At 34.7% G+C, this 24,567-nt stretch overlaps 4 protein-coding genes across 4 annotated transcripts; 2 read left to right on the forward strand and 2 right to left on the reverse strand.

Annotated features, from left to right (window-relative positions):
- Positions 1-3,900: 3,900 nt before the first annotated feature.
- Positions 3,901-9,081, reverse strand: LOC126732930 (GTP-binding protein At2g22870). The gene is made up of 4 exons (XM_050436006.1): positions 8,519-9,081; positions 8,355-8,424; positions 4,777-4,939; positions 3,901-4,656 (listed from the first exon to the last, which is right to left on the reverse strand). Exons 1-4 carry the CDS (start codon positions 8,994-8,996, stop codon positions 4,447-4,449), a joined length of 921 nt encoding a protein of 306 aa, XP_050291963.1. The 5' UTR covers positions 8,997-9,081; the 3' UTR covers positions 3,901-4,446.
- A 5,985-nt stretch (positions 9,082-15,066) lies between these two features.
- On the forward strand, positions 15,067-16,144 carry LOC126689885 (uncharacterized). Its single transcript, XM_050385050.1, has 2 exons — positions 15,067-15,426; positions 15,509-16,144. The coding sequence occupies exons 1-2, from the start codon at positions 15,067-15,069 to the stop codon at positions 16,142-16,144; spliced, it is 996 nt and encodes a 331-aa protein (XP_050241007.1).
- Positions 16,145-17,281: 1,137 nt separating this feature from the next.
- On the forward strand, positions 17,282-18,780 carry LOC126689886 (uncharacterized). The gene is made up of 4 exons (XM_050385051.1): positions 17,282-17,319; positions 17,414-17,909; positions 18,012-18,243; positions 18,329-18,780. Exons 1-4 carry the CDS (start codon positions 17,282-17,284, stop codon positions 18,778-18,780), a joined length of 1,218 nt encoding a protein of 405 aa, XP_050241008.1.
- Positions 18,781-19,247: 467 nt separating this feature from the next.
- Positions 19,248-19,991, reverse strand: LOC126732932 (uncharacterized). The gene is made up of 2 exons (XM_050436007.1): positions 19,770-19,991; positions 19,248-19,672 (listed from the first exon to the last, which is right to left on the reverse strand). The coding sequence occupies exons 1-2, from the start codon at positions 19,899-19,901 to the stop codon at positions 19,322-19,324; spliced, it is 483 nt and encodes a 160-aa protein (XP_050291964.1). The 5' UTR covers positions 19,902-19,991; the 3' UTR covers positions 19,248-19,321.
- Between the last annotated feature and the right edge of the window lie 4,576 nt (positions 19,992-24,567).

A 24,567-nucleotide genomic window follows, 5' to 3' on the forward strand; every position in this document is an offset into this window, starting at 1 on the left:
TTAGAGAGTAAGCACATGACGGTGAAATTCATTGGCTTATGAGAACTTTCATCCTTCTTTGACCATAGCACACTATAATCTAAAACAGAAAACTGGACTTTCAATGCCGTAGTTAGACGTTTGCTCCTTGCAGTTGTGATTCTCACGAATTAAAGGAAACTGAGCGAAGACTAATCAATAGATGGTCTAACATTCCACATTTAGATTATTGGGCGTGTTAACGAGTACGGAAAAGAATTTGTGACCCGTAGTCTTCGTTGGTGTTCTTCCGAAAATTCAAACCATGAACTTTTTTTTCAGACTCAATTGAGGACAATGCTAGACTAGATTTGGTTGCACTCTAATACAAATGGATGGATGCATGTCAAGAAAGTGAGAAATTAACTACACTCGTTAAACACTAGACTTTTACGGAGTCTTATCTTCTTCCACAGTGCCACCTCATGCATGTAGGCCTACAATTTGAGTTGGAGTTCATATCCTTGTGGAATAAAAAAATTCAATCTTTATCACCACACATCCTTGGTGCTTGTGAGGTGTGAAAAGCAAGGACCGAGGTTCAAGTTTTCAGGAAAAAATTTCACACACATATACACTTAGATTAAGTCAGAGTAGAAATTATATCATATATATAAAAAAAAAAAAAAAAAAAAATCAATCTTTCACATTTATTATTTTTATTTGTCATTGATGAAGTATAAAATTGAAACACGTATGGTGTGACCAAGGATTTTCATGCATTTTTTGTGAGCCCATATATGTATGTATAGGGCCGGCATTAATCAATGTAAAAATGTTTAAATTTGTAAAATTATTACAGTAATAGTGTAATAAAGTGAATAGTAGTTGTATCACTTGTATGTCAAAAAAAAAAAATTTTAAATGATATTTTAATAAAATAGAATTTAGAATAAATAATATTACAATGTTGATATTTTTGAAAAAAAAAATTCTTATATTAAAATAAACAAGAATGTTTAACTTGAATACTCTTATTAGTTGGGGCTAGGAAATTAATTGTGAAATTCTTTTAATGCATGTCTCTAGATTTTTTTTTTTTTTTTTTTTTGGATAAACTAAATTTTTAATGCCTCTAGACTTACTCGTTAATCAATGTCCAAATACATGGCCTAATTACTGTGGTATACTATTTGTACCAGATTAAGTAGGGGTTCCTGCATGATAAGGTAGGTACGAGTACGACTAGAATAGTTCAACTGTTCGCCCACGTGTTCTGCATGTCCATTGTCAGTCGGTAAACTAATAAAAAATTATTAAAAGAACAATTCTTCACGCCATCTTACTATTAAAATATTTCGTACTATTTGGTACGATTTTGTATCAAGCTTTGGTCCACCAAAAGTGATTAATAATTAATTAATAGTATAATCTATACAATCACAGATTGGAGCTAGATGAGAAAGCCCAAGCCTCAATAATTCCGGCAGCGAGAATGAACTCTCTTCATGAAAAATTATTTTATGAGATGGTTTTAAAGAGAAATGATATTGTGTTTGAGGTTCGATATAAGCTGAAATTTAATTTATTACTTTTGAAATTTCGAAGTTTTTTTTTTTTTTTTTTAAATCTCATAAATCATGGGGTTTAATTTGTTAGTTGTTATACCATCTAAAAAATAGGATTTAAATAAAAATTTTCTAATAATTTTTGTTACTAGATAGGTAGTATGGTAATGGTAACATGGAATCATTACCAAAGACCATAGGCATAATGTACTAATTGCAAATTTGTTATAAAGAATACATAGGATAACTCTACTATAGAGCCTAAAATCTAATCCATTTATTTTGAAATGAATGAAATAGATTGTCACATCATCAATAATTTAAATAAATATAAAAATAGTGATAATTTACATTTTTTAAAAATGTTGGTAAATGTAGTTCACTCATTTCAAAATAAATATATATGATTTTAAAAACTTCATAACAAAGTGACTCTAAAAACTCCATAAAATCTTAACAGTTATGTAAATGCTATTTAGGAAAGACACTTTTTGTAAGACCGTGATAGAAGTTCATTACAAAAGATATATGACAAAATGTGGGAAAAAGATTTTGAGAAATTGAAACTATTGAGTAATTATTGGGAAAATTACATAAAAAGACTAAGAATTTATATAGGAGTAATGTTTTACATTGAGGTATAGGTTTATAATTTTGTTAATTAAATTTCTAAACTCATGAAACTACTTCAATTGAAGCCGCTGTTAATATCCATTATGCTAGATAGTAAAAAAGCAAAGGAAACAATAAAGCATTAATAAAATTTATGTTTCACGTAAATAACTAGCTTCAATTTTTTGTATAGAAGATTCATTTCTAACTTTCTTATTCTAAGCAAAACCTTTTCTCTCTACCTCGCTATTTAAAGGCTGCTAATTCATTTATGAATAAAATTTAGGAAAAATGCAAAGTTTTATCAACGATATTCACATTTTCTCCACCATGTTACTACCCAGAATAATGAAGATTAATAATGAATATTGACAAAAACTTCAAATTGAAACAATTTGAGAATTTAATTGACAAAATCAAATCTAAACAGTCATTAAACTAATGGAATATTATATTTTTACAAAAGATTCTTACACAAATTATGAACAAAATGATGCTCTCCTTTCAATTTATGGATGAATGAAACTTCCCTCCTTTCGTATGTATAAATCAATGTGAAGTTTTTTTTAAAAAAAAGATCTTGTTAGCGAAAACTTAAGTGTTGCATTTATACAAATTTCAAGGAGAGACATCATTTGGAAGATTGTCATTTTGCCAAATGTCAAGAATGTTGGTTTAATTTATTCTCTCTCTTTTTTTTCTTTTTCTTTTTTGTAATAGAAAAGTGCTATTTTATATGTTCACTCGGATTTTTGCTAATAACATAGAGATTAACCTGATAAATAAGCAGCACATCCCTAAAGAATATGCCTAAAATTTTCAATTTCTCTACTCAACTTAACAACAAAAAGAAGGCACTTAGGAAAAATATAATTTATTGTCGGGAAATTTGCGATTAAACAATGGAAAAAACAAATAGATGATTGATAAAAAAAATGCTTATCCTTTTAATTTTAATTTTACTTGTCTTTTAATCTTACTTTCAGCTTAATTTTACTTTCAATCTTGCCTTTTAATATTGCTACTCCAAGCTAAACTCCTAGCTCCACATTGGAGACACCTTGGTTAGTTTCAATACCAACAAATGTTTACAAAACTTTATTTGACATTTGAAACATTTCAAAATCGTTTTTTTTTTTTTTTTTGCAACATTCAATATAAAACCGTTGTCCCAGATCTCAATCAACCGAGATTTCACTTCGATTGGCTGAACTCATGAACTCAACCGATCGACCTTCAATCAAGAAGGTGCCAAAAAAAAACAGAAAGATCAGGAAATACTTCACTAACGGTTCAACTAGTTAACCTAGAATCAAGTCATAAATCAAGATGTCTCGAACGATCAAGTTAGGAGTCAAGACTCCTTAAACAAAAACCTTCTGACTATTTACACAAAGGATCTTTAAGGATTCACACACAATCTTGATTTTAATTTAAAATTCTCTCAACTTTATAAATATTATATACATCCTGCCTTGTATATATATACAACATTCACAATTCAGGAGCTTTTTTTTTTTTTTTTTTGGATTGGTAAATGCATGACTCATGCTTCTCCATTCCCTTATGATTGGGATGCCATATTCAAGGACCACTGGCAGGAATGATGTTAAGAAAATAAAACACACATACCACATCACATATGATCGATAAAAATCTTTCAAGAAAGCACAATCCTTTTTTTTTTTTTTAATAAGTAATGTAAGATTCATTTAAACACCATTCTCATACACGGGAAAGTATACAGCAGAACAGTGAAGAAGAAGAAGAATGAACTAAGATTACAAAGGCTGAGAAATTAACAATGATTTAGCAAACCATTCCAGAAGTCCATGAAAGAAAAAGCGGAGAAAGTATAAGATTTAGAGCTCCAGTCGTATGAGATTTCAGGAAAAGGAACTTAAGGTGCGTCAAAGATAACTCCACCAATTCCTCTCTTTCCGAACGCACTCTTTCCGAACGCACCACATTAGACATGAAGGAGCTATAACACCCACATGCACCCCACCTCTAAAATATCCCAAAGTAACTCTCCAATATTCCAACATAAAAAAGAACATAATGGGGCAAGAAAGCACAAATATCATTCATTTCTATACATATGGAGAATGTTATATCCCAACACACAGCCAAATTCCTTCAGGACATGAAGCTGGTAAAAACAACTGTAGGCAACTAAATTCAAGTCCTTAGGTTTTTGCGCTCTTCATTGTCATGATAAATATGCATCCTTTTTTAGCTTCTTTCAATTGAAAAATCCTACCTTCTCTTCAGGTGGATTACATCTTGTGGTCTTTGAAATTTCCTCCTATTGATCCCAGTAGTTCCTTAGCTGTGACATATGTAGGAGAAGGTCATCTCTGCCCAGACCAGTAACACTGCTAGTCATGATCCATGGGGGATGTACCTTGTAGTTTTGTCTGATCACTTGTTGAAAATCCCTGATGTTCTCATCAGGCCTTTTTCCTTTGCTTGCCTTCATTTTGTCACATTTTGTAAAAACAAGGGTAATTGGTATCTGAAAAGCACAGAAAAATGGCAGAAATACCAAGATGAGAACTGGATTTAGCATTGTGGCAGTGACCAAGTGGTAAGCGAGCAACGATATGAACGTTTAAAACATCAGAGGGAACCATACATTGTTGCGTCCAAGCCAATTAGCACAGTCTAGGTCAATCTTCTGAGGTGGAACACTTGCATCAACAAGAAGTAGGACAGCAACAAGAGTATCTCTGTTCAAAAAGTAGCCTTTGGTGAATGAGGACCAATCCATTCTAGCAGCATCTGGGGCTTTAGCAAATCTGTGAATAAATTGAACCACAAAGTATCAATTAGACTGAAGAATTCTGCGATAGGGACATTGACATCAAATTATGTAGTTGTAGAGGAGAAACAAGATACATATATAGAATTCCATTGCATCACATTTATCCTTCCAGGAAATTATTATAATAATGAGAATGATCACAATTAGTTCTCTCTATTGTAATTTGCCTCTATAAGAATAAAGTCTAGAGAAGCAGAAAGAGCTCCCAATACCTGACTATCAATTAACATGGTAAAAATATTGTGTTCGTTCTTAAAGTTTACATAAAGTTTGGTTTCGTCCAGGAACTTTAAAAGTTAACCATTGAAAACGTTATACTTTATATCCTTCTATCCACTTATGTTAACTTTGGGTCCTATGTGTCTAACCAAAAGCCTATGTGGCATTACTTTTTTTTTTTCTTGCTGAGTCTATGTGGCATGATTATTATTTTTTTTTTTTGGCTAAGTTTACATGGCATTACTTAATCTGACATGGACCACCACACCCAAAAATATAGGTAATAATTTATCTGACACAGATCAAACCATTATAAAATAAATGGTGAGGACAGGTGGCATGCATTCATTGGTCACACCAAACGATAAAAAACTGAGGACCATATCCCCAATTTCCCATTTCATTTAGGGTTTTCAGAAAGCACAAACTCAATCCTACCAAACAAAAATTTTAACCTTGAAAACAGAAATTGCATGTAACTCAAACTGAAAGCCACAGAGATTTAAAACTTATCAAAAAAAAAGCCACAGAGATTTAAAGCGAGAGCATTGACAATAAGGGATTGACGAGCATTGCTCCATCTTTGGGCAGGTAAGTTGAGTAAAACTTAAACATTTTGCTTCGTTTTAAATCAATTAAATACACTTTGCCTTAATTTATGTGTCTTTGAGTGTAACCCACAAGAATTGCTTTGATTTATGATTGTTATTTGAAAATTATACGTTTGGGTTATGGCTGCATCACATGCCCAGCCCCTAAAAGTAAACAGGCAATGCTCAGTTCTATTCACTGCCAAACTGGCCATATACCACAGTTTGGGCCAAGTAAAGCTGAGAAAGAGATCCAAGACTTTGATGGCCTGGATTGATGCAGCCATAGAAGATTAATTTGCTACTTCTTTGCACATTTGTCTATTCAAGATCTATTTTATGGGGCCCACGTGTGAAGTCCAATTGAAATGAAAGTTGTGCGGCTTTGAAGACCTATCTATATGTGTGATAGGGTTAAAAGATTTTTTTAATTTGGGTTTTTATTTAACAAGTTATGGTTAATTTTGTATTTGGGGACAATTTTTGCAATCCCTACAGATTAAGAGTATTTTGGTAGTTTAGTTGACCTTTATTAGATTTCTCGTTTACTAGTCAAACTACAACAAATCAAAAAAGTTTACTAGTCAAACTACAACATATCAATAAAAGTTTACTAGTCAAACTAGGAGTCCTTGAACTAATAATTCAAGAATGAGTCCTTATGTAATATGTCTATATGCTCAATGTACTCAAAAATAGATGGAGTAGATCAATAAAAAAAGTACTAAGTGTTTTGAGCATTGGGGCATGTTGGCTTTTGTGTGTTTTTCTCTTCTTGCTTTTCTTCTCCTCTTTCTTTTGATATTATCTGCGGATACTGTTCATGCAGCAATTTAACAAACATAAAACTCTTTTTTTTTCCTTCTTCCTTACAACCCAAAGCAAGCATTTTCTTTTGCCAATCAAAACCATAAACCCCACATAATATGTTCCACCAAATAGTCATCAAATAACTCATCAAACTACCTTTTGATTCCTAACACAACCCCAAAACCCATTGGTCATCAAATTTTAAAAACCTAGATCCACAAATTCACCTAATCCTAACTCCATCACAAGCACTTGTAGATAATTTCCCAAATTTTTCGTACGTCATGGATCCTTCCTCCACAAAACAAAAAGGAGAAAATAGATGACTTTTAAGGAAATGCAATGTATATCACTATGTTGTACACTCAACCAACTCAACAATGCCTAAAAGCTAATTATTTCGGGTTGGCTATGCCACGTTTGTCTTTAAAATTGCTAAATCATAGTACAGAGTATTTTTTAACACATTCTCTTTGCTGTGCAATGGTGTGACGGTCCATAGCATGGTTAGAGAAACAATATCTTTGGTGGAAGACTGGAAGTATATGGTTAAGGCAAAACCCAAGAATAAGTGTCCATGTTAATTAATTAGGTTTTTATATTTTATTTGGTCACTATGGATCTTAGGTTTTCTCTTATTAATAAGTAAGTCTTACTTAGTTTATGGGTCTCTATGTGTGGACTTTGGTTCAATTCAATTAGGGTTTTGTTTACCAATTTAAGTCCTAGTTCTATTAGAAGAAGAGCGGCATCTATTTAAGTGTTTTATTGTACTTAGACAAGGGAGTTGATCAATAAAATTTTGAGTGTTATGAGTATTGAAGCACATTAGCCTTAGTGTTCTTTTCCCTCCCTTTTCTCTTCTTTCTTTCTTCTTTTCTTTCTCACGGGTATTGTTCACAATACTAAAAAAAAAAAAATTCTATTTCAGTTTCTTTCTTCTTTTGTCCACCATAAATCAAATCTTCACTCTTTTGAACCCTAACTTCTTCTAAAATGGTTCTAAACCCAAAAATCCACAAATCATCCTACAAACTTGTTATGCCCAAGGAAGAGTGTCATTTGAGAACTCCTACCAAATCACCAATCAAAGAAGATTTTAGATAAAACCTATCTTCTTGCAGAATTGTAAAAGATTTTGCATGATAAAGAAGATTATGTCTCATCTGGGGCAGTCCTATATTTCAAAATTTGCTTAGGAATAGGTCTATTTTCCTAAGAAGCACAAACACAAACACGGACACGGACACGACACAGCGACATGAGCAATTTCTAAAAATTTATAACATAAAACGGCCGGATTTACACTGGTATGACACCACGAATACGACATAGTTACGGCATCCTAAATGAAATGTTCGTGCTTCCTAGCAGTGTTTTCAGCTTTCATACTCGGGAAATTGTGTGTGGTTGGTGAATTTCCATAAGTTAAGTACTTCAGCTGCTAGAGCAGATCTGCATAGAATGTAGCTACTCTGCTTGTATTGTGTGCTCTTCAGAGTTGCTGCTGAATATATACTTATATAGCTGATTTATCCACACACAGCCCCTTCTTACCATAATTCATTAGGAAAAGAAAAAAAAAACACAAAATTTGCAGACAATCTCCAAACGGGAAGTGCATAATAGTTGAAATTTCATAGCATGTATCTCTAATTTAACCGTCATGCTTATATTCTCATATTGTGATACTAAATTTCACAAAGTAAACAGCTAAAGACGTATTGCTAAAGCTGAAATTCAAACATTAAACTGCTGGCCAGGACTTACCCATAACCAGGCAAATCGACAATATACCAGCTCTTATTCACCAAGAAATGATTAATAAGCTGAGTCTTTCCTGCACAAATTTCAAAGTTTTAAACCCAAATAAGCAACACCCAGAAACCCAAAAAGTCCAACAAAACCATAAAAAGTTAGGAAAGTTCAAAAACCTGGCTTCTTAGATGTAAGAGCAACTTCCTTCTTGCGAACCAGAGCATTGATAAGCGAAGACTTGCCAACATTAGACCGACCCAGAATCGCAAACTCGGGCCGGTGATCTTTGGGACACTCCTTGGCTTTCCCACTGCTCTTCACGAACTCCACCTCCTTGATCCGAGACTCACCCGCGTAGGGTCCGATAACGATGTTGGAGCCGGGCAGGACCATGTCCTCTGTCACCTCGTCCGGGTCGACCCCGGGCGGAACGAACAGGACGGTCCGGACGAACCGGGCGGCGTCGGAGATTTGTCGGGTCTGTGTAGTCTTAGAGGCTGAAGCTGAGACATGGCGGTGGGTCGGGTTGCGGAGGGTCCAGTGGGAGAGATATCGGGTTGGGAAAGAGAGTGTGGGTTTAGGAAATGGTAGTAAAGAAGAAGGGTTTATGAGAGAAGCGAATTGGACACTCAGGATTCTATTCCTCACTAACATTTTTTTTTTTTTTTTTTTGGTTCAGACTCTAATGTGTTAATTGTTGAACTGAGCTAACTTGCACCAGAAACTGGTCCGTTGGTTTCTGATATTCGTGGAACGACGTCGCTCAGGATTTTTATTGAGATTACAGAGGCAAAGGTGGATAGATGACAGTTCCCCCCAATAATGGCCTAAAGGGCAGCCCAAAAGATAATAGTATGGGCCAAATTTTTTTGACTTTGTATGAAGTTCATTAGCCAGTCAACAGAGCAAGAGGAGTCCAGTAGGGCCTTCTAGTGTCATTTCATCTTCAAGGAAAACAGTTTACATCCTTTTTTTTTTTTTTTTTTTTTTTTTTTTTTTTTTTTTTGAGAAAAACATCCAAAACAATATGAAGAAGGAATGAATGACGAACTTCTTGTATGTTTGAAATGGAGGGAGACCATCCAAAAATATAATGTTAATTATATGACATTTTTAGTAAGTCATGCAATTTATTTAAATATATATATAGATAATTGTATAGATTGATATGTAAAAAGTTGGAGATTCCTTGAAGTTGATTTGAAAGTTAGAGATTCTCAAAATTGAGTGGTAAAAATATGTGGATTATTAATTTCTTTCTATATGATATGTTTTAATTCAGAAATGATATGTTTTGATTCCTTACATAGTCATGTTGTTTATGTAAGGAATTAATACATATCATATAGAAAGTTAATTGTGCTAAGAATATTATGACACTCACCTATAAAAGAATGAGAAGGTTATGATGATACAGAAGAACCTACCAACATTATGCTAAGAATGTGACATAATTGTTTATGAAACAACTCATTTTTCAACGTAAACCTTTCATTCCAAAGCATCACTAAAGTAGACCGAAATGGACCTAGGCGGACCAAAATGACCAAATAGACCAAAGTGGACCGAAATTCTATGCTTATATGATTTAACAAGAGCATAGTAATAATAAATTATACACTTTAGCTTTTAGATATATATAGATAGATAAAATGAAATTAGTGGTGAACTAGAATAAAAAATAAAAAATAAAATTCTCAACTCAAATTCGGTAAAAATTCTTATGAATTTCAAACCAGAAGATATAAATATATATATATATATATATATGTATGTGTGTGTGTGTGTAAAAATTATTGTGACTTAACAAGATATGTTTGTGTACATTTTTTATATACAAGACAAAAATTATACTCTAACTTAATTTAAGTGCATATATGTGTGAAGTTTCATCCCTATGACTTAAACTCCAACCATTGCCTCCCACCCCACAAGAACTTTGTATTTGTGGAGTGGCCATCACGTCAAGGGTGTGCAGGCAATGGTAAATATGTATGTACTTGAAAAGAAGACCTCTGGATATTTGGTGCCAAATTGTCACGCCATTTTAGCATTGAATTTAGAAAATCCTTTAATGTTACTTGAAGCAAGGTATATCAATTGGCCTTGATTGAAGCCTGATTAAGGACCCCATAAGTCTTGTTTTGTGTAATGTGTGTATATATGTATAAACATATAGACCTACACTATACCCAAAAAAAAAAAAAAAAAAAAAAAAAAGGAAGAAGAACAAAGAAAAGAGAGAGATTTTTTTTTTCTGAACTTTGTTCTTTTTACTTAAACAGAACTCAAATCAAATAAATAAAGTGAAAACAAGTGACATGCAAATCATGGCCTTATTAATTGGCATTTATTAGCAACTGCTAGCATATCTGGTATCCGGAGCTGGTAATAAAAAGCAATTACAATGGCTAATGGGAAATCCACATTTTGAACATGTTATAGCATTCCTTTGGCCTGTGCTTTGCAGTTGTGTGACCCCCTCCCTGCAAAAGTCATACTAATTACAATTCTACTCACTTTCACTTCACAAAACACTTATGGTTGAATAGCACTCTTGCCTTTACTGTAGCAAATGTGAGTTGGTTTGAGTATCCCCTTGTGAATCTGCATAAAAATCTGAACAATCACAACTTGCAAAAGAACTCAACATTGTAACATACATTAGTACAACCATAGGATAGGTCTATCCTCCAACTTGATCATCTATCCACCATGGACGCCATTCATCAACAATGGACAAATTTAGAGATTTGATCCACAATTGGGGTTCCTATGTACAGAGCAACCATGTCATGATCACCACTGCAGGATAGATACATACAGTATTAATACACTTCAATCTGGTTTTCCTAGCTTAATCTTTATTTATTTGAGTTGCCAATTAGAATATTAGGCCTAGTTAAAACATTTCATTTGCTCTTATCTTGTTTTATGTCATTTGTGGAAAGAAGACTATTATCAAACTTGTATATTAGAGCTCGATAACCTCTACTATTGAGATAAAAATGATAGCTTACAGCACTCTTAACATCCCTCTTGTAAGGCATGTCTTTGTGACATCTTCTCCATGCTTTAATTGTTCCCTGATTTTAATCATGTAAATAATATGAGGATTAAAACTATTTCAATTTTTCTTCTCTTTGACTAGCGAGAAACTTCACACCAATGTTAATTTCTAAAGGGCATCTCTTACCTTTCTGACATGAAGTGCTTTCTGTCCACTATTGTTATTAGCCCATATGTAGTTGAGAAACTTGTTGTAGTGCTGGAATATAAAGATACTCATGATTTCCCAAACTCTAAATTGTTCACTAGACTAACTTGGAAGTCTAAGTTTCCCTCAAAGAAAGCTTAACTCTTACTATGTCTTTTAACCAAAACAGAAAAAAATGAGGAAATAAATTATTCATAAAATTATCCTACCACAAACAAACCAATTTATTACCAATCCATTAATCTGTTACGTAAGCTCATTTCCTTAAGTTGGTGTAACAGTAGCAAAAATGAAAGTGAACAAAACATAACTCCCTGCATTGATGGCGAAGTAACAAGTTGGGGTGCAAGTTTCTTCCAATGAAAGTGCAAACCTATTACTACAGTGGGGGCTAAACTAAATGTTGTGATGATTGCAGAAAGAACATAGAGTTCTTGTAATAAACTAGAGTAATGATACTTCATACCAATCAATTGTCACATGCATACATGAGGCAATGGAAGAATTGACAGAATGTCGATCAAGAAGTACGTGGATAAGTATCTTTTTGCAATAGCCAACGAATCATTTATTAGCACACCCCTTCCAAATACTCGAGAAGAATGAGCAATAAACGCAGCTTGAAACTGTAAGCTTATATGAAGTATATAAAAGACATCAAAGAGTGAACGAAGAACACAAGCAATAATCGTCAGAGTTTCATCTGAATCAAGGCATTTATCCTTGTCATCGATCACCGGGATGTAAAAGAACAAAGGATCCAAGGCAACAGCTATGACACAAGAGAGCACAAATATTTTATTCCAAGTTGGAAGATTTTGACCCTGTGGATCAAGAAGTATCTTCCTAGGATGAGGACCTGACTCTTTACTTGGCTAATCACCTATAAAAGGAATGCCATTAATCTTTAAAACACTGCCAAAAGTTGATCTTGGTTTTCTCAATTGTGGTCCATTATCAATAGAATATTTCTGTCTAGAACCCAAAAATCTTTGAGAACTCCAATCTTCAAACCTGGATGAAAAATAAATATAATAATAAAGTAGCATGCATAAAGAAAGTTTCGGCAGTTATTTAAGTACTTGAATGGATACTACCAGAATGAATAACTTATTGGAATCCTTTATAAACTGATACATATGAGTGGTCCCTAACCGTGAAAAGGTGCTCTAAAAATGAATAATGAAAGAACAAGTGACAACCCAGAAATTCACCCATTTGCAACATTACCAATCGCCAAATTAGGTCATTTAAGTTCTCTATATGTTCATAGCCTAAACTAGAATGTCTTTTAATGATCCTAAACAATATGATTTTTAAATTATATTCATTCATGACCTATACCAAAAGCGCTAGTATAGGTCTCGAATGAATATAATTTAAAAGGCTTATACTTTTAAAAATGCTAGTATAGGTCTTGAATAAATATAATTAAAAAAACATATATCAACGCTTTTAAAAGTGCTGGCATCGGCTGTACCTATTCCAGCATTCTCAAAAGCGCTGGTATAGGTCTTGAATGACTATAATTTAAAAGGCCTATATCAGCGCTTTCAAAAGTGCTGGCATAGGCTGTACCTATTCCAACATTCTCAAAAGCACTAGTATAGGTTTTGAATGAATATAATTTAAAATGACCTATGCCAGCGCTTTCAAAAGCGTTGGCATAGGCTATACCTATTCCAGCGTTCTCAAAAGTACTAGTATAGGTTTTGAATGAATATAATTTAAAAGGACCTATTCCACCGGTATAGGTCTTTTTTTTTTTTTCTTTTTTTATATTTTTTAGCACTTGTAATGTACTTAAAATACATATTTTCCAATACCTATTTTTTAGCAACTGTAATGAACTACAATTCATATTTTCCAATAGCAAATACCATACCACATAAAACCAAGAAACTAAATATATTTAATTACACCATATCAATAATTACATCCCAAATGTCTAGAATTTTATACACAAAATAATATATCCCAAGTGTCTAAAATGTTATGAACAAAATAATACATTCCAAGTGTCTAGAATGTTATGAACAAAATAATACATTTTAAACAACTATGTACAATGTCCTACTGAACAAAATAATACATTTTAAACAACTATGTACAATGTCCTACACAAAAGAATACATTCTAACTATATAGAAAGTTCTGCACAAAAGAATACATTCTACTACGTATCACCTACTCCAAAATAGGTACCCAAAGTATTGCCTACTATGTATCATCAAATGATAAGCGCTGAGCACCGGAAGACTGGATATCCACTGTAGAATCACCATCACCATCACCATTCTACGAATTAAAAAACACACAATAGATTAGTGTACTAAACAACAGAGTTAGTAGATGAATGACACAATATCACTAATATTACTACCAAGTGCCACATTAGCAATTAAAGCACACTCAAAATGACTAATTTCAGTTAAGCATATCAATTGAGTATTAGGTTGCGTTTGGATTGGGCGTTTTCTGCCCAATCCTGCGTTTGCGTTTTTCCAAAACGTGGGACCCAGCTACAGTAAAACGTAGCTCCAAAATGCTGAAACGCGAAATGAAAAACAATGCGCACCATTTCATTTAAAAACGCTGGAACGCTGTCCGTCTATGCTGACCACAAGGAAAAACGCACCGTTTCATTAATAAACTCCAGAGCATTAAACAGAAAACATATTCAACGAACCCATTGATGTTCAGTTCACAACACTGTCCTGACCCAAGCATAACGTTCTCCCCAACGGCTAATTTTGTGCATTCCGTTTCTTCCTCTCAACTACCCGGCACAGATGTCTTTAATTTTCATCAATGCCCCGTCCTCATCGTCTTCAATGAAGCGCACCTACCCACCATCCCGCAATAAACCATCAATAGAAGAGCTGAAACAGGGTAACTGCAATCCCACACGGAACAAACGAAGCCATCCCAGAGTGATTCGCACGAGCTCAGCTTCTCTCCGCTTAGGACGTCGCTACCGCCACTCTAGGTCTCTGCATTCACGGGTACTGTTCTGTCTAACTTTTCATACTCTATGATCTATTGCTGTCTAATTATATTGTTTTCCATGAACACACTTCAATCTGTGGTTTTGTGTTCAACGTTTGTGTGTAATTTTAGTTAAACGTTTGTGTGTGATTTTTGTGTTTTCCATGAAATTAGTATGTGGGTTACTCTCTCATTCGTCTAATTTTGGGTGTTTCAAGGAGCTGCCTCTGTTGTAGTTGGACTATTATTCAATCTGTGGGTTTGTGCTCAACGTTTGTGTGTAATTTTAGTTCAACGTTTGTCTGTGATTTTTGTGTTTTCCATGAAATTAGTAGGTGGGTTACTCTCTCATTCATCTAATTTTGGGTGTTTCAAGGAGCTGCCTCTGTTGTAGTTGGACTATTATATATGTTAGTTTACTTTTTGCATTTTGCATGTGGCCATGGTAACTGATTATGATATGCATATAAACTATTTGTTGGAATGTCTTAATGGGTATAGAAGGAAGTTGTAACAAAAATGGGTAAGGGGAAACCGAAGGCTGATGGTAATGGGAAACCGAAGGCTGATGGTAATGAAGTTAGAACTGGGTGGAAAGATCCTAAAGAATTAAAAGCTTATTGTGATTTGTCTGCTGCCCAAGTCCTAGACGGCAAGAAGCATAATGGATTTTTGAGAAAGGAAGGGGTTGATGAAGTGATTGAGCAGTTAGGTGAAATGGGAAAAGTGGTGACTCCCACGCAGTTTAAAAACAAATGGGATCATCTGAGAAAGTGTTGGAAGACTTGGAAGGAGTGTTTTAGTGAGACTGGGTTAGGTTATGATCCTGTAACTGGGGTTATTCACATGACTGATGAGTGGTGGACCCGAAAGATTCAGGTTAGTTCACTTTACATCATTGTGAAATACTCAGTTGTCTACAACTAATATTGTGTTCTAACTACCGGTTGTCCACATGTAGGCATGTCCCAAGGCGGCAACTTATAAAAACAAACCATTGCCGAATATTAAGTCCATGGAAATCATGTTTGAAGGCACGATTGCAACGGGAAAACATGCGTTCTGCACAAGTGGTGAAATACCAAATGATTGCACCGAAGGGTCTGGGGACTCCGCTGATAGCAAAGAATTTGTTGACCCCCAATGTGAACCCTCTGCGAACTCAGTTGACCCAATGGAAGTTGAAGGGCCAGCATCGTCTAGAGCAAGACCAGCAGTGAATAAGGGGAAGGGCCTGGCAAGCGCTTTTCAACTTTTTAGGGGAATTTGCAAGAAACCAAGAAAGAAGCGTTCAACCATGCAAGAGATGTCTGACTCTTTGAAGAGCATGTCAGATATTGTTGAAAGTAGAAGCGTAAGTACGCACAATACACCATTTCGCACCACAGCAGCTAATGAGATGCAAGCAATTATGGACATGGTGTTAACTCTTCTTGGGGTGCAAGCGGATGATCGTCTTCATATGTTCAGCACCTTCTTCTTCATGAATAACGTAGATGGTAGGAACATGTTTGCAGCTAATGTTGAGAGGAAGGAGGTCCAGCTGAGGTGGCTAGAGAAGCAGTACGAAATCAACCCTCAGTTTCATGTTCTCTGAAGGAAAGGGGCTTGTCTACATCCCTAGTTGCTTATCCTTATGTACCTCTTGGTGTTGTAGCGATCGGATTATTTTTATGTACCTCTTGCACTCTCTTTTTTTTTTTTTTTCAGACTTTTGTATTGGCACAAACTATATGCTTGCCATAGGTGTGTATGTAAAACAATGGTTACTAATTGTCATCTTTTGTATGCTTACTTGTTACTTGTGGTGTTTTTTTATGACATCAAAATAGTTTAGTAGTTCAATATGGTTTATTTGGGAAAGTTGAAGGGGTCCTAAAAATTAGATAAATTGTTTGATAGATTCTTTATTTATATTTGAGTGGCCTTGTTTTTCAGGATTCTGTGTATGTGCACTGTGTACCATATGAGTTTTATACCTCTCCAATTTATCCTCTTTTTGCTTAATTTTTTGCTTATGAGTTTATGCTTTTTTTGTCTTATTTTTTTTTGGGTGCAAAAGCACCCTAACAGCTTCTCTGGTACTATTCACACAGCCTGTGAACAGTACCAGCTGAGTTTAATACATATCTCCAATTACTCTCTTTTTCCTTATTTTTTTGCTTATGAGTGTTTGTTTGTTTGTTTTTTTTGGGTGCAAAAGCACCCAGCAGCTTCTCTGGTACTGTTTACGGGTACTGTTCACACAGCCTGTGAACAGTACCAGCTGAGTTTAATACATATCTCCAATTACTCTCTTTTTCCTTATTTTTTTGCTTATGAGTGTTTGTTTTTTTTTTTTTTTTGGGTGCAAAAGCACCCAGCAGCTTCTCTGGTACTGTTCACGGGTACTGTTCACACAGCCCGTGAACAGTACCAGATGAGTTTCGTGCCTTTGTTTTAATTGTTTGTGTGTGTGGTTTTATTTTTGTTAGGAATTGCATGTACATCTTTCCAATGCAGTAGTTTGTTGTGAAGGTGAACAAGGGTATGCTGATAAATTTTTTAGATCACATGTAGCCATTGAATTCTTTCAGTTGCTAATATTTTCTTCTTTTATTTGTTACCCAAATGAAATAGTTGTACCTGTGTAGTGTCAGTGTCCGTATGAAATCATGTCAAGGTGATTGCTGAATATGTGTGTATTGGCTTTCCACAGACATAAAAAGAAAAAAGTCTCAAGGTATTCAAAAGGATGAATTTGCTAAACGACTCATCTGATTCCCAGTACCAGTAAGTTTCTATACTAATAACTTGTTTTTTGGGGTACATATTATTGTATCACTCCAGATTTTGTACATGCAATTAAAGTTGGTAACATATGCAGGGACACAGTCTTTGATATTAACGACGACATTGTACTTGCAGCATATATAGCTGGGTGTGCAAGTGTCATAGCTTATATAGAGACTTATATGACCAAAGTACCAATGCATACGAATATACAAACAGGGTATGAATGGGTACAGTATACATTAAATGGAAATGAGAAGAAATGTCACAATGTGTTTAGAATGTCAAGTCATGTGTTTCGACAGTTGTGTCATACATTGCGCACTCGGTATGGATATGACGGTACCAAAAGAGTTTGCTTGGAGGAGTCAGTGGCAATGGCATTGGTGGTACTTGGTAGTGGCATGGGTAACAGAATGATGCAGGATAGATTTCAACATTCTGGTGAGACAGTGCATCGACATGTGTCCACGGTAATTACCTTGTTAGCCACGGTTATGGCACCAGACATTATCAAGCCTGATGATCCTACATTTCGTACCGTGCCATCACATATTCAGGAGTCAGATCGATATTGGCCACATTTCATGGTACTTTGTGAATTTGGTATCTTGACATGATTGTATTCCTGTTATCTGTATGGACATACCATGTATTTCATTTTGACATGGCATTTTTGTGGCAATTATTAGGGTTGCATTGGTGCCATTGATGGGGTTCACGTCCCCGTGCTCTTACCACAAAATGAGCAACACCCATATAGAGGAAGGAAAGGGGTCACAACAGTAAATTGCATGTGCGCATGTGATTTTGACATGAAATTCACATTCGCGTGTGTGGGATGGGAAGGTTCAGCGCATGATACCAAGATCTTTTTAAATTGCCTGAATAATGAGAGAAATAACTTTCCAAAACCTCCACCTGGTTTGTAAATATGCAATTTAATTACAGTATTAAAGTATGTATTACGTAGTGAAAATTCTAATATAATAAACGTGTTCGTTTACAGGAAAATATTATCTTGTTGATTCAGGGTACCCGATGAAGCCAGGGTTCCTTGCACCATATAAGGGAGAGCGGTACCACATCCCCGATTTTCAAAGAAGTTCACAGCTGCATCGTTCAGAGGAGAGATTTAATTATCTCCATTCATCACTTCGTTCGGTCATAGAACGAACTTTTGGAGTTTGGAAGAATAGATGGAAGATTTTGAGATGTATGCCAGGCTTCAATATACGCACTCAAAATAAAATTATTGTTGCTACAATGGTTCTTCACAACTTTATTAGAATACATGACGACAATGACGTTCGACATTCGCGTTATGCACGGGACACATATACAGGTAGTGAGGGCGGTCATTATGATCAAGTGGCAGATGTGGTCTCTTACTTGGATTCAGATGAGATGAAAGAGGTTCGGGACTATATCACAGAATCGATATGTATGGACCATAACTGATGGTTCACAAACTTCAATGTAATAGCATTTTGTATTATGGTTTTTTTGTTGTTGTCAAGCAGAATTGAATAGCTCACAGGTACTTGATTGTAAAGCCTTGGATTTATGAAGTTGTATGTATCGTTATATGTGAAACTTATCAGTATTGCAACAATAGATTTCTTGGTTACAAGGGACTTCTGAATAGAGTCCAATCTAATCTGAATATTATAGTAAACTCAATGGATTTTAAGATTGAAACAGTAAACTACGAGGAATTTGTACAAAAAAAAATAATAAAAGCTCTCACTTTTTGTGAGACACCAAGAATCCAATCTATCAATGGCTGGCCAATTGTGTATATATATATAGACACATATATACAACAACAAAATTTACAATCTTCTTTAAACTTAGCAATAACATTATCTCCATCAAACGTCTCCACATTGTTTTAAAAAGTACAACTACATATATCATAAACTGACTTGCAATAGTACAATTAACATACAAAACAAATGTAATAATACAACTTGCAGTTATTACGTACATATACATCCCATTATGGTAGACACATCTGCCTGATTTTGACTTCCCCAAACCTAGTAGACAAAATAAGCAATACTAGAAACATGACCCCCAAGACTACTAAAGCTATTGTCAACTTCTTTGCTTTATCTTCAGAAATCATGCGTGCAACCTTGGCTCTTTCAAACTTTCGTTTTGCAACTCGCTCCCTTTCCAATGCTGCAGCTGTCAAGGCATGTGCTTGCTTCGACTCTTCATTGGCAACTTCCACCGCATGCTCCAATCGGTTGAATTTGGCAATAACTATAGGTGCTACTGCTGCACCACGCGTACAACAAATGCTGGTATCTAACCACTTAAAGAACTTGCATGCACGGTCATCATCCTGCACAATACAATACAACACATAAATAGAAATATAACGAATTGGTTCTTTAACGCACAATACAAATATTTTGCCAGTATTGGGATATGGTACTTACTGGTGACCAATAGCGACAACTATAAAACCTCCTACCAAATGAATGAAGTTTCAGGGACGTCCTAATTCTGCAGTTCTCCAAGTCACAAAAATGGCCATCAGAACTGGAGAAATAGTTACTTGTTTCTGACATTCGTAATTCTTGGCAATAGATGTTGCGTTGGCTTGGTGGAGGATGACTTTGGGATTGACAAACCTCACATATCTACTAAAAGTAAGATGTAAGGTCCACTTGCCCTCCTCTGTTTTGGTGCACTAATTTAGTTTTACCTAAATGTGGCAGCTGAGCCAAGGCTCAATATCAGGGGTTGGCCTTAGGCCCATTGTTTCCTGCATCACTTAGGGTGATGTATACTGTCCTGTCGCAAAAATGATGCTCATATTAACCTCAAAACGCCATGTTTGAAATTAATGCAAGGGTGAGTTACATAATCCATAACACTAGCATAGCCCAAACAATCACACACAGTTATTCTTTAAAGTTACATTATCCATAAAACTAGCTGCAAAACAATGTTCATCAATTAAATTGTGGTTATGAATCTAAAAAATCACATTCCCCAAAGATATGCAAGTCCAGATCCTCTACTTTTAGACACCCTAACTGGTTGCCTAGGAGATATGAGAAATCGCATTCAATCTCTATAAAGATAATAACTATCTGATATAATTTGCAAACCCAAAACCAATCTGATTTGGGACTTATCATTTATAGAGTTGTACAGCTATATGAAATTCAAATACAAGAAGTTCAAAAAATATAAATAACTCTACCCTATCCTATCTCATCATATCTCAATCTAAACTTTGTTACAATTCAAATCAGGTGCTGAAATAGTTGTATACAGCTGCCACACAGATCAGATTATACATATATTTGAATGTTATGTAGCTACATTACAGCTACACGGCAGCATTATGCAGCAACAATTATGCAAGTAAAACACAGCTACATAGCACCACTATTTTAGCTAGCAAATCTTATCCTTAACAATCTCCAACATATTATAATTTCATTCATTCTTTCATTCATTCTCCAACTCATAAAAATGAAACACCAGAAGCTCCAATACAAAAATCAATGTGGAAGTTATATATTAGAGGTCTCACACTTCAGTAGTTTCTACAATGTAACATGAACACCAAAGAAATCTTGTGACCACAAAAAAGGGTAAACTTTGACAGCAAAAATCAACCCTTTTTAGTCTCCAGTAAACTCTTTTTTTTTTTTAGTTCTTTTTTTAAATTTGGTGAATATTGGCTCATTAATAAAGAAAAAAAACAAAAAAAAAGAAGAAGAAGAATGAATGATTCAGTCCGTATGATTCAGCAAAAAAACATGTAAGAAATCCAAGTATCTTTCAGCAAAAAAAAAGTGAATTCTTTCTTTCTCAAGCAGACAAGGCTAAATAAGCTGTCTTTTTGTTGGGTATATTAATCGAAGAGGAAAAAAAAAAAAGTTCTTTTGTGGGATATAAACAAATATGTATCACACAGTATATAAATAACTACAAATCCAGCAAAATCAAATTATAAAACAATCTAAAAAGCCATACTTGAAAATCATCAAATCCCCATTAACAAGAAGTGAAATTCCAGCAAATGAATACAGAGGATTGAACTTACACTCTATCAAATCAAATCAAGTAATTCCAGCAAATTAAAAGAAACCCATTAACAAGAAATGAATTTTGAACAAGACATCATAGAAAATAGTGAAAAAAAAATTGAGAACACTCACCTTAGAGAGTGGGATTCGTTTCTGCAACGTTGCTTCTGGTTTTTGAGCTCAGCCTAATTCAGTTTTGGGTTTCAAGGAGCACTGTCATGGGTGGGAGACGACTGAAATTGGGGAAAAGGGTGAAATGGGTATATGAAAGACTGGGTTATCTTTGCCGGCGTCGGATTGGGTGACGTTCATCGTTGATTTCGCTTCTAAGCTCTTCGCCGGCGTTGGACATCGTCTTCTATTCTCTGGAGGGCGCGGAACTATCGTCCAAGGAGGGTGAGGAGTGAACAGCAGAGAGAGAGGAAAAACAAAAAAAGGATTTTCAGCTGAGCTACAGTAAAACGCGTGCCTTTATATATTTTCAGCTCCGCTACAGTACCCACGTTTTGCTACAGTAATTTTCAGTTTTCAGTTTTCAGCTGTATCCAAACAGACCCTTAGTCTCAATAAATTTCTCAAAAAGTGATTAGTGAGCAATTTATGCAAAAGATTCAATAAGTGATTACTTACACATATTGTGTAAAGCCTTAAAGGTTACATTTCTACTTGATATTTCTATGTATTTTATGTGTTACAATGAACCATAAACTAGTAGATATAAAGATTAGGGTATACATTAATGAAGGAGTTGAGAAGGTGGTAGTTGGGAGTTGAGAGGATACATTAATGAGGAAAGATATATTATATTTAACATTAACCATGAGTGCTAATAAGCATTCTACAGCAAAGTTCCTTTACTTGGAGAGGCAGGGCAGTAATGTAACGGCTATCACATGGTAACTGAAGCTGCAATCATGTCCTAAATACCTAACCAAAAATCAAAGAACAAACACGAGGCTAGTCTTTCACAAATCAGACATCCAGTCACCAATATAATATAAGCAAATGCAAGTGATGATCCAATACAATTCCTACAACTTTTTTTTTTTTTTGAGAAACCAGTTCATGCACATATTATGGGGGTACCTCATGAATGTTAGCATTGATTATAGGCAGCCTTCTTTCAAGCATTCACTCCTATTAGTTCTCAAGCCTAGTAAGTACTTCTGCACTTCTTGTCATATATTTAGAACTTCAGAATATTTTTATAATATAATGTTGTATTAAATACAGGCATCTTTTCAAAGCCTTGATTTTGCAAAAAGATTTACAGAAAATAATTTAATCAGATTCCGAAAAACTACTAAAACGCATATTTATCAGCATCCATATAATTCTAATGAGAAATTTATCAAATGCAACTTGGGATTAGCTTTTCATGCCCCCCTAGAGTTGGCTTAGGCTAGCATTATGGTCCTGTTGATTCATGGTTCTAACTTTAACCATTTTCGCTATTTTACCAAAGAACATGGTTGATTTTTGGTGAATTTGAAATAAACAGAATGAAGAATTGGCGAATGGAAGTCAAACCCCGTGGCAAGGTTTACTAGTTTTCTTCTGAGTTGTACATGAAAGACAAAATTTGATAGGTCTAGATTATAAGGTGTGTTTGTTTGGAAGTGAAATAAGGTGGATGGAAAACTTTGAAGAGAAAATAGGGAGGAAAACTTTTTCTGCTATTCCTACCTGCTACACAACCGAAAATAAATGTCTTGAGAAAATGTTACAACACTTATTGTTATCACAATATTTGTGATTTAGTCACTTTTTCTCTCTCTCCTCTTCTTGTTTTTGATTTTGCATCACTTGTGTGTTTTGCTTTCTTGTTTTGAGCCAGTCTAGTTTTATGCATTACTTTGGTTAAAATGTTTTTGTTTGTTTATTTTTCAGTTTTGTTTTATTTTGCTTTTCATAAAAAAAAAAATGAAAAATTAGAAAAATACAAAAACAGTGTATGTTTATGTACATTGGTACTTGTGTACCTTGGATGGCCATTGAAACAAAGTTTTCTAAACTTTGTATCTCTTGTAATTTAGATGAGCATCTCAATGCACAACTAAGCAAGTGAGTTTTGTGGCTCGTGGTTGTGATGAGTAAGATTAAGTAATCTCTTGTACTCAACACTCGTATCACTCTTTTTGACGGGAAGGATTAGAAAATCCTAAGAGAACGGCATAAATAACCATCTCACCATTGTTGTCCGCCAATCATGAAATGACATTTGTATGCTTCGGTATAGCAAAAGTGAAATGTCAAATGCTTAACATCATTGGATATTTTTTTTTTCTATCTCTTATATGCCCATTCATGGTTTGCTTAAAAGAAAAATAAAAAGCAAAAAGAATCAAAATGCTTTATATATAATTGCAAGTATGTCTTCTAGGAAATGTGAGAGTTATAAGATGTACCTCGAAGATGATCGTCCCTATTAAACAGTTATGATTGTGTGTGAGTTAAAGTGATTTTCTCATATCTCAAATCATCATAACATGTAGACACTTATGCAATCTTGTGATGTTTTTCATACACAACACGCAATATTCTTTACTACTTTTGATACATGTGCAGGTACAATGTGATTTGGCTATTACAAGAAATACACGTGTTAATGTATGCTCACTAAACTGTTTTAACTTGTTTTTGAAATATAAAATTGGTTAGACTTGTTTAGTGTGTGTGTATGTGTTTTGGATCTATGTGCTTGACATTTTTCTTGTTGAGAGATGATTGTGAGAGCTTAAAATGTTGTTTAGATTTTTAGTTGTGTAGAATACTTGATTGCATTCATATCTGTGTTTTTTCTCTTCTTGAAAAACTATTTTTAAGCAATCTCGACAGCTGTTAGACATCTCTTAACAGCTAGGCTATCTATCGAGCCCTTTCAACTTTTTTTATTACATTCTTAGTAGCTTATCGATATTTACTCGATCCATCGAGGAACTTTCTGGATGCTTGATAGATGCTCGATAGCTTCTCGATCCATTGAGCCCTTTTGCTGTGGACACCTTTGGACAGATCCTCGATAACTCTTCAATAGCTAATTCACATGTTTTAAAGCTCGACACCTCTCAATCCATCGAGCTTTATGATTTTCGTTATATAGTGTCAGCACGAACTTCTCTCATTTCTCCCCGATCACTCTCGACAGAATAATGTCTCTTCCTCTCCCAAAACACTTCTCTTCACACTC

The sequence above is a fragment of the Quercus robur genome, chromosome 6, assembly GCF_932294415.1.
Source record: "Quercus robur chromosome 6, dhQueRobu3.1, whole genome shotgun sequence".
NCBI classification, from domain to species: domain Eukaryota; kingdom Viridiplantae; phylum Streptophyta; class Magnoliopsida; order Fagales; family Fagaceae; genus Quercus; species Quercus robur.